At 39.0% G+C, this 13,200-nt stretch overlaps 1 protein-coding gene across 1 annotated transcript in view; it reads left to right on the top strand.

The window, feature by feature from the left end:
• The window catches only part of CSMD1 (CUB and Sushi multiple domains 1), a 1,526,452-nt gene that overhangs the window by 1,445,537 nt on the left and 67,715 nt on the right, over window positions 1-13,200 (top strand). Inside the window, exons 55-56 of the mRNA XM_075202483.1 lie at window positions 4,276-4,464; window positions 9,009-9,182. Coding sequence (XP_075058584.1) covers window positions 4,276-4,464; window positions 9,009-9,182 — 363 coding nt within the window. The remainder of the gene's footprint in view (window positions 1-4,275; window positions 4,465-9,008; window positions 9,183-13,200) is intronic.

Below are 13,200 nucleotides of genomic sequence, written 5' to 3'. Positions count from 1 at the left end.
TGTGCTCTATCACCTGGATTTACAATTGTGTCCACAGGGTAAATAGTAATCAGGAAATCCTTTGGCGCAGATGCTGAGACCAACCAACTTAATTGTTTTATGAGATCTTTCTAAGAGAGTCTTATTATAGTACATTTTATTGACATCATTAATAGAATAAAAGACTTGATCAATACGTACGTTTTCTACTGCTGCTCAGCCATTCTGTCATTTATATCAGTTCCCATAATGTACCCAGTCATATTGTGTTACTTGTTTTCTAGTTACAAGTATATTATGCTCTTTTTACAAACAGCGCTTATTCCCATTGTTTTTCTCCATAAATGTTTAGAGAAGAATATAGATACAGATTATTCAACACAATGTACCTTATTTCTAGACATGCATGCTGCTTTTATTTCCATGCACAAGAACTGCTATTTGGATTGCTCTGTCAAACAAACAGGGTATATCATAGATAATTTTCAATTGAACAATAATCCTAGTAGTCATAATACAATAAAAGTAGAGCACCATTGGTATTAATTAACTTTTAAACTAAGTATTTATGGGAGATAAGACTGACCCTAAATTACTTTAGAACAGATGTTCCAGGCACTTATTAGCTTGAAATAACCTATTTTAAACTATAAAGTGCCTTTAAATATTATTATACAATAAAAAAATGTTTTATTAAAATGGCTTAATATATGTTTGATAAAAGTGTGCTTAACTTAAAAGAACACATAAACACTGGAAACATTACACACAGACTAAAATATATAAATCATTATTTCTTAGAAATAATTGTTACGAGCTGTGGCTGCTCATTGTTTACTTGCTGACCCCGTCTCGGTCGTCATGACATCACTTCCAGTATTGTTGTTCCAGCCATCACCTAGGCAATGGTCGAGACGTCATTTTCATTCATATTTCGCTGGGTTCAGGCAAGTGTGCATAGCCAGGCACGTATGCATTTGGGCATCGTCAATTAAGCAGCCCCTGGGGCTAATGGTCACACTGTAGATTCCTGTCTCCTGATTGGTTACCTTGAGTATGTAAGGCAGGAAAGACTTAGCCTCCCTGCCGGTTATAATGTTCTGTGTGCTGCACATTTTGCTGACCTGCTTTTGTTCCTGTGGGTAATCTGGTGTCTTTGACATGATTACATATTGTGACCCTTGTCTTGCTTTGGACCTTGCTTGAACTCTGTGTGCCCCTGACCTCTGGATGCCTTTTGGAATACCCATGTTAGCAACCTGCCCTGATCTCTGGCCTGTCTGCCTATTCTGCTCGCTATTGACTCTTGAAGTTTAGATTTTTTCTGGTACCTGCCTTCAGACTTCCGGTTACCATCCACCTTGTGCTACGGTTAGTACTGATAAACTTTTACTACTCTAGAGTTAAGTCCTGGGGCATCCAATAGCATAATCAGTTCTATGGGAAATGCAGCTGTTATAGGTGAAGACTTTACCCTGTCTAGCTCTAAAAGTTGATCTCAATAACTGTTAGTGATGACAGTAATACACTTGCAAATTCTGTATTCTCATTAGTAAAGTTATTTTTAGTGTTCTATGTATAGAACGATACATTGAATTTGAATATTCCAGTTCCCTTGGCAAACAAATTGGTGGCCAAATTCAACAAAAGCACCCACCTTCTAGGACATGCTCATCAGTTAAGTACAGCAAAAAATAATTAGTAGCAAACATTACCAGTAGAGCAATCCGCATGTAAAGACAAAAACATTAAATCACACAGAGGGCCTGATGCTGAGTTAAGAGCAAAGCAAAGAAAATGAGTAAATTTGCACCTTGGCAAAACCATGTTGCATTAGAGGAGGAGGTCACTTTAAAATGTAGGGACAGATTTATAGTTGGGATATAGCATGTCATATATCAACTATATTTTCAGTGTAAAGATAAAGCTATCAATGATATATGTGCTACATGAATAAAAAAAACAGCCAGAATTTTTCTTGCGTTCAAAAAAATAAATCAATTTGTACCCCTTGCTTTGCAACATGGTTTGTCCACGTGCAAATTTGCTCCTTTTTTGCTTTGCTTCTAACTCAGCATCAGTCCCAGAGTGAGCAAATTTTTAGTGTGACACTTCAAATTGAATGTTAGGTCAACAATGAGAATAAAAATTACAGAGTCGTTATTGAGTATACATGAGGAATCCCTATAATTATGTGCTATAATTAGTTTTTGTAACAATAAAAAATAAAATTAATATTTTATCAGCTACAACTTGTTACATCTTGGCTCTATTGAGCCAAGATGTAACAAGTTATATTCCATAGTAATCCAGGTCCTCTCACCTTCTGACTCAGTGTAAGTTTCTGTATCACTGTGTCCACATTTTACAGTATTGCTGTTATGAGCCGCGACGGTGCCCCTAGCCGGCGCAACACACTGTATTCCTCTTCTCTGTCTCGGCTGTCACCATGATGACCAGGAAGTCACTTCCTGTTTTGTTCCGGCCATTACTTAAGAAATGGTCGGGATGCTAGGCCGCTGTTCACTGAGTCCCGGCTTGAAGGGGGCTCTTGGTGCGTGCGCTTCATTATCAATTTAATTAGCAGCCTCCTGAGGCTGATTATCAAAGCTGTGATTCCTGGCTCCTTATTGTTCCATCTATATATTTAAGGCAGGGGGGACTTAGCTTCCCGGCCGGTTATAACATTCAGTTCCTGGCTGCTGACCTGCTCCTGTCCTGTTGTGCTGATTTCTGGATTACTTTTGTGTATGACCTGTGGACTGTACTAGACAAAGCTCTACATTCCTATGCAAATGTTTACTCTGTGTGAAACTATTATTCTCATTTAATTGTGTTCTAAATGCAAACCTATTACAAATATCCTCAGGTTCAATATGTACTTATACTTACTGGACATACATAAAATGGCATACAATCAAGGTATAATGATAATGTTTAGGGGCTGGCTTGTGGGGGTAGGGGTCCCAGTGTGCACTACCCCAAGTAAAAACTACATGCCAATTACACTACATCAAAACAGCTTTTCTGAACTCAAGTATTTATTTCTGACTGTTATACTGTAGACCAGTGTTTCCCAAATCCAGTCCTCAGGAAGCCCTACCAGTGCATGTTTTCGACATCTCCCAGTTTGAGCTCCGGTGTATTCATTACTTCACATATGACCTGGAAAACCTGCACTGTTTAGGCTCTCGATGTAAGGAACCCCTCCAGCCGGCACAACACAACCCGGAATCTACTCTGCCAATCAGGTGTTCACTGGAGCCCCTGATGGTGGGGAAAGACTGGGCTGCAGACTGACAGAGGGTCGTGAAGTGTGTACCGGCTGGGGAGAACCTAGGCAAGTGGGGTGAGGTCCACGCAGAGGTCAAGTGCCGGCAGCAGACAACAGTACCAGTAAACAAGCCGAGGTCAGTGGTCACAAGCAGATAGCAGAAACGGTAAACAGGCCAGAGCTTGGGGTCACAGGATACACAAGCGAAGTCCAATTCAAAGCCAAGGGTCATACACGGGAAATCAGTAGAGGTTCAGGAAGACAGGAACGGGAACAAGCAGGTCAGCAGACTGGAGAGCAGAAGCTATAACCGGCAATGAGGCAGCAGACCTCATTGCCCTAAATACTCAGGCAGACCAATGAGAGCCCAGCTTTCTGATTATACACCAGCTGTTACAATTAGCCCGCAGGCTTGCCCTGCTGTTTGCGCACGCGCTCGGCTGCCCTGTGATGCCGGGACGCCGCGCTGGAGAGGAAAGCGTCTTGCCGTTGCCACGGCAACATCCGACGAGCCCCCGGAAGTGACGTCCCGGTCGCCATAGCCACGGCCGGGACGGAGGTAGGGGAGTCGCGGCGGCTGGGCACCGCCGCGGCTCATAACACTCGAGGTCTGGAATTGGGAATTAATGCTATAGACTATGGTTTCTTTACAAATCCTATCTGGCATTGCATAAATACTTGATCCTGAATTTAACATTTTAGAATGTATGAAGTGAATGACTTCAAACCAACTTTTTAACAAAAAGGAATACGAGAAACTTTGTAGAAAACTTATTATAGCTGTCATATTTTGGCCATTTCCTATCTAAATAAATCATTTATCCACTAAAACAGAAATTTGCTGCCTATGTCACAAATTGTTGTGTGTTAAGTTGTAAAGATTTATATGTGCTTAAAGAAAGTTTATTCCAAGGCTTGATACCATTTATTTGTTTTTAATGTTATTGAAAAGTTCTTTTTTTTATTCTTGTATGGTGTATCGAAAAATTTATAGCATTTTTGTGATTGCTTTTCTCTTACAGTGGTAAACTGTACAGATCCTGGTTTTGTGGAAAATGCAATTCGTCATAGACAACAGAACTATCCTGAAAGTTTCCGCTATGGAATCAGTGTGACATATCATTGTAAAAAGGGCTTCTACCTTCTAGGATCATCAGTTCTGAGCTGCAAAGCAAATGGTTTGTGGGACAGATCACTACCTAAGTGCATCCGTAAGTATTGCAAGTGAATTTAAGCAGATACAATACTAATAAAACTAGGTATGCTTGTCATAGTTTGGTACTTGGATGGAAATACATTAATTGCCAGCCTTCAGAAATACATCCTCCAATATAAACATGATCCACAGCAAGCTTTGCTTTGGTGCACTTGCATTTTTATGCTAATTGAAGGGTATTCAATCATTGATGAATTTAAATCCTTTAAGATGGCTAGAAAATGAAATTGTGTTTTAATAAAGACAATGCTGGTGTTTGTATATGTTGGCCATGCACCAAAGATTACATGGCTTCATTTTAGAGTGGGACTAGAAAATGTTTTTGCAAACAAAGTAACATGGAAGATTGTCTTTGTTTGTTTATCTTCACGTTGCATAAATCCATATATTGCATGATGCACAGAATTGCAGTGTGGCTTAAATTGTATCATTGTGTCTGCTTTGATGTCCATGTATTATTCTATCTAGGCAGGTAATCAAGTGTATCACTGAAGACACAGCTATTTTGCTCTGAAACATAAAAAAGCAAAATAATAAAATAAAAAATTATTTAAAAGAATAAAGACAAAAAAAACTATACTTGATCAGCAACCGTCTCCCCCAGCTTTGTAATGCCCAAGGTAGCTGCTTTCTTCCTGTCCTTGTCCCAATCCTAACCTAGTATATCATTTACATTTGATAAAAATTATCATTATTTATATAGGCTCAGTAAAATTTGATCACTGTTTTAAATAGAATATGTTTATCTTTGTTCATGTGATGAATTATGCAAAGAAAAATAAATATTTTCCTAATGTATAATCCCAGCTGTTTGTTCACTGTGAAGTATTTACATATTTACACTTATCAATGTGCAAAATAGTTATCATGCAGTTATATTGGCATATCCATGTTATGGTCTAGGATTGACATATAGCTATAGCATACCCATATGGCCGAGATTAGCTATAGCAGGCAAATAATTGAGTGCCAGACCTGGTAGTCACGGGTATGCTGGTGCTTGTTTGTAGCAATGCAGGTGCCATTCATGCCCAGACACTTATTGGCAGCCTGGTACTGTTGGGACCTATAGAGCACCATTGTAGAGCATCATTTAAACTGTTATTATTACCCCACACCCACTGTCTTAGTGATGTGGGAAGAGTCCTAGGGGTAAATGTATCAAGCTGAGAGTTTTCCGGCGGGTTTGAAAAATGGAGATGTTGCCTATAGCAACCAATCAGATACTAGCTATCATTTTGTAGAATGTACTAAATAAATGATAACTAGAATCGGATTGGTTTTTCAAACCCGCTGAAAAACTCTCAGCTTGATACATTTACCCCCTAGTGCTTTCAGCACAGGGCTGGGTATACTTGATGGGGGAATTTTTTTGGCAGACCAGTTCTCTCTAGGGAATACAGCCTTGTGCTGACCAGCCTGGTTTGTCATTATGGCAGCGGGAGCCCACATTATGGGGTTCTCTGCTATAGTGCCACCACCCCGACTGGCAAAGTTTTGTGCTGGTAAAAGTAAAATTAGGGGGGATCCCATGATGTTGGCTCCCCACCCGGATTTTGTTAGTACCAGCCTAGCCTGGCAACACTAGGATTTGTTAAGCTCTTTTGGGGCACACATTTTATTTTTACATTTAAGTCCAATTTTTTTACTGTTTTGCTGGCAGTAGAGCTTTATTTCGACATTGTGACTGTCAACTTTACAGCCTGTTGACATTCTCAATGTCAACATTTACATTTAACCATGTCGACCTAATTAACATGATGACATTCTGAATGTCGAACTCTTAACTGTATCGACATTCTGACTGTCAACCTTATGGTGTCAACATTCTAAATGTCGACATGTTGAATGTCGATATTCCAACTACATTCCGTATTCTTATGTAGGGAAGAAACTCTATCCTCCCATAATTTATTTACTTTTTTTGCTTTTTAAATATCTTTTTATTTTTTTCATTAAATTACTATTGGTCTCACTTATAGTCAACACTTATAGAGAGAATGTAAACTGGATCTAATATTAATTGGTAAGCAAGTTAGTATTTGATTCAGTTTGCTTGAACCTATTGGTTGATGCTAGCAGAGGTAACCTGATTAATGTCTCTTCGGCCCTCACCTGACAGCCTGCCTGTCATCGAGGGAATATACAAGTGACGTCAAAACATAACATCACAGAATTTCCCTCTTTAATGTGAAATTGAAACATACAGCATTTGAACCTGTAATCTAGATGATTCCTGGCCTCATAATCTGTTATTATCAATGATAGTCTGGCAATGGTGTTGCGCTCTGTGATTTTTAAATGGCCATTTGGAGATAAGGGGCCTGATTCATTAAGGAAAATAAAGCAAAGAAATTAGTAACTTTGTACCTTGGCAAAACCATGTTGCATTGGAGGGAGAGGCAAATTTAAAATGTGATGGCAGATTTATAGTTGGGGTAAGGCATGTTCTAGATCAACTTTAAATTTCATTGATATAATTTTACTGGTTGCTCTTATAACTACAGTGACTTCCCCTTTCAGGTTTAGTCTTCAAACACCTCTAAAGTAGGTCTGCTAATGACTCAAATCTAACTGCTATTAATACATTGTATCATTTTAATTAAGAATATTGAATTATAATTTCAGACATTTATTACCTTAATAGCAAACTGAGTATATCATATTACAGACAGCTGAGCGCAAGTCCAAATTTTGTGTAAAATTTTCTTCATCTCTGCTTGAAGATGATGCTCCAAACCATATAATTGAAATTAAGCAATACTCCCTTTACTATGAGGTGCCATAATAAACATTGATCAATTCAGTAATGATTGTAATTGAACAGATATTTTGCCTTAATGTGTAAAATTTGTTTTCAAACCAGCACATACTTTTTACATTTTAACACAGAAAACTGTGTGCTGAAAGCATGTACCACTTGAACACCACATAATAACATAGAGTTAAAAGAGCCCTTAAACTATTTTATCTTGTTTTCAAACGATAAGGATGTTGCGTCTCTTTTTTAAAATGGAAAATAAATGTTTTTTAAAGGTTATGTATAATAAATACGTTATGCACTCATCTCCAAAGGCTAAAGTCTGCTCCAACTTCAGTGCATCTGACCTTGAAAGAATCTTTCCGAATAAGTAATATTCTGAGAACACAAGTTTGGATGAGTTATAATAACATTTCAAGTAAATATATACTTTATGCTGCTAGAATGACTCAATTGCAGGGATACACCATAGAGAAAGACAAAATAAAACAATTGGGCAAAATGTAGACAGATCTGGAGATTCCAAGGGGAATGGAAGAGGTTGTTTTGCTCTCTGTAATTTCTTTAAAAGTACTCTCTAGTTAAGATTCTTGTAACTGTAAAAATACAATATGGAGGATGATTTACTGCAGCCTTGAACACAGCCCTAGAGAAAGGAAACTAGTGAAATTAAAATATAAGGGATGACTTATTGCAAGTGGTTGCTTCTTACAATGGAGATTTTTTTTTATTATTGTTTAGAAAGCGTGTAAAGGCTATACAAAGGAATAGAACAAGTTTTTGTTAGATCCTGTGTTCACTTTTTGTTTTGTTTTGTTTTTTTTCCTTCTCAAATGATTTTGCATCACTGCTTGCTCTGTTTGCTCTTAAGGAAATGAGGTCTGTGGAAATCAACAATTAAATTATTTTTACTTTTCCCTTGTGCCATCTTTCAATTTACCTGTAGTCATTAAGACAAAATTATAAGAGTTGCAGGCAATGTAAACATCTCTTGGAAAATTATTTACAGTAGTTGAAAAACATTCTCATTAGTAATTTGCCACAGTAATTGCTTCTAGTTTCTTTTGCTTCTGCATATAAAAATAAAAACCAATTTATATTATAGCCATGTGTCTACTTCCTTTTTAGTGGCACTTATTATTCTGTTTTGGATTAATTATATGAAAAGTTAAATAAAAATATTAATAAACAATTACAACTATAATTCATAAATGCAAGGGCCAATGAAAAAAAACCCCAAATGATTAATTATAAGTAATATTTACAAATGTATACTGTGTAATGGAGGTAGGGGACCCGGTGGGTCTCCATCTCTTGTACAAGTTCCAATCCTAAGATGCACATATGGGCAGGGCATTTTGGGACTTGTAGTTCCACAATTTCTAACTACTCTGAATTATGTTTACAGTAGGTCTTTCTATGCACTGATAACATCTTGCTATGTAAATGGGATAATGTTTTAGACTTTTTTTAAAAGATGCATTTTGTTAAGCAAAATATCTTTGGAACCTCTTAAGTGTGAATATTTACAACAATGTTTTGGTTATTAATACCAATGTATACTATAAAATAAATATAAGTTAAAAATGTATATACTAGGCTTAAAATACTATCTATCTTGAAGACAATTGAAAAGTTATTTTGGTAACAGACACATCAGACACATTTCAGATAAATATTAGCAAATAGAACAAATGCAGTCATAAGGGGTCCGTATATTCAACTGATATAACATTTGATTTTATTACATTTATTGACAAATGATTTACTGTTTACAGCAATATCATGTGGTCATCCTGGAGTTCCTGCTAATGCTATTCTAAGTGGAGATACATTCACGTATGGATCGAGAGTCCACTACTCTTGCATTGGGGCTCATATGCTCATAGGAAATTTAACAAGAGTTTGCCAAGAGGATAGCCGTTGGAGTGGAACACTTCCTCATTGCTCAGGTATACTGGCAAAGATATAAAGCCCATATTCCCGCAGTTATGAATTATGTTGCATTTACAGCTTTTCTGTCCAAGTACAATCTATTATGTGTTCTGTCCTAAGAACAGAAAATGTACTGTTTATATGGTTTATGGGAAATAACTATTAGAAGCAGTTTGTACCATCTACTTTTATCCAAGGTAAATAGAAAAGATATAAGCTGCATGTGTCAACAAATGATTATTGTCTGAATAACAAAAACACCAGTATAAACATCAATAATTATGGTTATTACTATAAAGTAAAGTTACATTTTCAAATCTTAACAAAAATAATAAAAAATAAAGGGTTTCTTAATGTAGAATACAAGTTACCTTATATAAAAACTAGCAGGGTCACCCGGTGATGCCTGGGTCTGATTGTAATGTGTAGCAATTTTTCTATATTAGCAAATTATTTGGTAAATAGATCACAAATGCTATTTAGAAAATAAGATGTGTTGCTTTGTTGTGTTGTGGCGAGGTTCCCTTCCAGCAGTCAAACAATTGTGTGTGAAATTGATGTTTTCAAAATTTGTTGCTCTGTTGCTTTGTCACATTGTTGCCCTGGCACTATGTGATCTAATAGGTTACTTTTTCAATACTAAATAAGTATGTAAGATTTGGCAGCTTTAGCTTGAGAGCGGTGGAAGATATTCGCCAAACAAATAAAACAACTTTTTTTTATATATATATATATATATATATATATATATATATATAAATATTTTTTCCAACAATTCTCATTCCTTAGATATCAGAGATGCACCACTTACAGCCAAGGAAATCATTTAGAGAAGGTGGATCAGTAAGGGACAAATCAGGAGATGATGGTTTGGAAACAGTCGAATATCTAGGGATGAATCTGCAGTTGATGGGTTGGAAAGTGTAAAATGTTACGGGCCAAAGATAAAATCGATGAACAAGCAAACAAAACAAGTATCTTTGAAGCACCAGCAGAGAAAGGCAACTCCAAAGTTTGCTTGTGCAAACTTTGTAGGAGTGAGGGCCTTATTAAGGCTGCACACAGTTGAGGTCTCTTAGTTCTGATTGACTTGACCTTTAGCAGAAGTTTGCAGTAAGTGAAAAAGAGTGTGCAGATATCAATGTTGACAGGGCACTGCCATCTGACTTCTTTAGCTGGAATTTTGGCAAATCCTCACACACTGTCAAAGTTGATAGTACACGACCAACTGCTATCCATACCTGATATACTTACAGTGCCCCTCTTTAGAAGCAGACTTTAGATTTGGTGGGATGCAGCCTAGAGAATTTTGTAAGAAGAGTAGGTGTTGAACATTAATCAACTTAATTAAAGCGCAGTCCTCAGGACCAAGGCCCTCCGATGCACCAGGCGGTCAGTGATTGACTGGATGATGTATTCTAGGTGGCCCTATATCTCTACTGCAGGAGGAGGAACCAACATTCACATTGGGTCCTTCACCATCAGTTTCAGTTTAGAGATATGAAACACTGGGTGGATCAGGAAGAAAGTTGGTAGCTGTAGACTATACAGTACCAGACTTATCATTTTGCTGATTGAATATGAACTGATGTACTTAGGCCTTAGCTTTAATCAGAACATCTTCAGGTCAATGTTGCATGTGTGTCAGGTTTGCACACGAAGAATGAGTGAGATCCTGCTGTCTCAACTGGTATTGGCTAGACTTCCCTAGAGTTGTGGAGTCTAACAGAATGGAAGGTATTCACCAGGGATTTCCGCAAGGGAATTTGGGCTTCAGCGGCTTCCACCCTGCAGGTTGCGGCCCTCCAGGGAAGTTCCCCGTGAGACAGATTAGAGAATTAGTTTAAGCAGCATTCAGAGAGATACAGTTCTAATAGCAGATGATGATCATAGCAATTACCACTAAAGAGTGGAACATAAATGAAAAGTTCTATGAAGTACAGAGTATACTGCAGATGATGGACCATGGCTGTTATACTGGAGAGTAGAAACAATCAGCGGAGTTCAGCGGTGCAGGCAGAATACATAGTAAGCGATGATCACAGCAAATACCACTAAAGAGTGGAACATCTTATGCAGTGTTCAATGAAGCTGTCACGGGCACTAGGAGTCTTTACCCAGGATATCACCAGATGATGTTCTTACCAGAGTAATATAGCTGGTACTATGGTCCTCTGGTAGCAGGGTGACAACGGAACAGGAGAATCAGCAGATGGTGAGAGAATGCTCAAGGAAAGTCTATGACTAGCAGCAACTGGTAATGACTTAGATGTATGTACACGAGGAACCAGATGGACAAGTAAACGTGAGGAGAGTCAGTGGTCTGCGTACAGCAAGTTGTACCACTGCTATAGTGAGGAGGAATGTCCAGGAGTAGAGAGGAGGTAGTGAAACTCAGTGGTCTGCGTATAGCAAGTTGTACCACTGTCTATAGTGAAGGAATGGATTCCAGGTGCAAGTAGGTAACGGGGAAGTCAGTGGTCTGCGTACAGCAAGTTGTACCACTGCTATATATATGTGAGGAGGGCACGAGGAGATGAATGGAATACTGAGGATACACGGGCACACAGAACTTGATCCCACGATGATAACCACAATACAATAATAACTGACAAGCGCTGCTTGAAGTATACAAAGTCACTATAGAGATCCAGGTAATAGGAAACAAAGTCAATAGTAACAATAGTCTCAGTAGATGGAAGACTCCGGAGATGAACATAACACAGTCCAGACGGATATGCAATACAATAGCAAAGTCAATGGAAAGTATGCATACCGCGGTTCAGTAGAGCAGGGTGTCAAGGAGACGTGCAGGGATACCTGAACGGCTGAACGCCGGCAGGAGGAGAGACCACTGGATGATGGAAGCGGTAATCAGGTTGGTGCAGCGCACGGAAGGTAACCGGAAATCAACGGAGCAATACTCAGGAAGAAGTAGTAAGCAAAACTGGAAACATGATGAACACGGGAGAGTTGAGGCTGTCTGGTATCCGACAGTAGAAGCGGAGTCAGCGGAGGGAAGGCACGCTGAACACGGGAGAGTAGAGGCGGTCGGAATCCGGCAGCAGAAGCAGGTAGGAATCAGTGGAGAGCTGACACGATGAACTCAGGAGAGTTGAGACGATCTGGAAACCGGCAGGAGTAACGGAGGCAGCGGAGAGCAGACACGCTGAACACAGGAGAGTTGAGGCGGACTGGAATCCGGAAGCAATAGCAGATAGGAATCAGCTGAGTGCAGACACGATGAACACAGGAGAGTTGAAGTGGTCTGGAAACCACAATCGAAGTAGACAGGAATCAGCTGGAGCTGAATACACGAGGAAACACAGGACCACCTTCAGAGGCTCATGGGGAATGAGACTCCAAGATCAGGCAACCAGGTAATGATCGCAGGTGGTTTAAATAGGGAGGGTTGCCTGATCATCCAATCAATTAAAAGCAACAGGTACTGAAGGTTTCATAAGGGCTGCACATGCGCAGACCCTCAGGATGGCGGACGGCCACGGTTCCTGAACACAGGAGAAATGGCACTCACAGTCCGGTGAGTGACAGTACCCCCCCTTTTAAAGGTGGGCACAGAACACCTGGAACCGGGTTTGTCCGGAAACTTGGAATAAAACTTCTTAAGAAGAGCTGGAGCGTTGAGATCTTCTGCTTTAATCCATGAACGCTCTTCAGGACCAAAGCCCTTCCAATGAACGAGGAAAGAAAGCACTCCTCGCGAAATTTTTGCATCCAATATGTGAGTAATCTCAAAGTCCTCCTCTTGATGAACTTGAACTGGCCGAGGTGCTGAAGGAGGGACCGAGAAACGGTTGATGATAAGAGGTTTGAGCAAAGACACATGGAAGGCATTGGAAATACGAAGGTTCTTAGGTAGTAGAAGTTTGAAACAAACTGCATTTATCACTTGAATGATCTTGAATGACCTTCAAACGAATATTTTTGGTTGATAACCATACACGATCTCCGATTTTAAGTGGTGGAATAGCCCGTCTCTTTTTATCTGCAAAAGACTTATATCTGGCAGATGTC

The sequence above is a fragment of the Mixophyes fleayi genome, chromosome 3, assembly GCF_038048845.1.
Source record: "Mixophyes fleayi isolate aMixFle1 chromosome 3, aMixFle1.hap1, whole genome shotgun sequence".
Classification (NCBI taxonomy): domain Eukaryota; kingdom Metazoa; phylum Chordata; class Amphibia; order Anura; family Limnodynastidae; genus Mixophyes; species Mixophyes fleayi.
The sequence above is the reverse complement of the archived record's forward strand: the minus strand, read 5'-3'. Positions and strand labels throughout refer to the sequence as shown.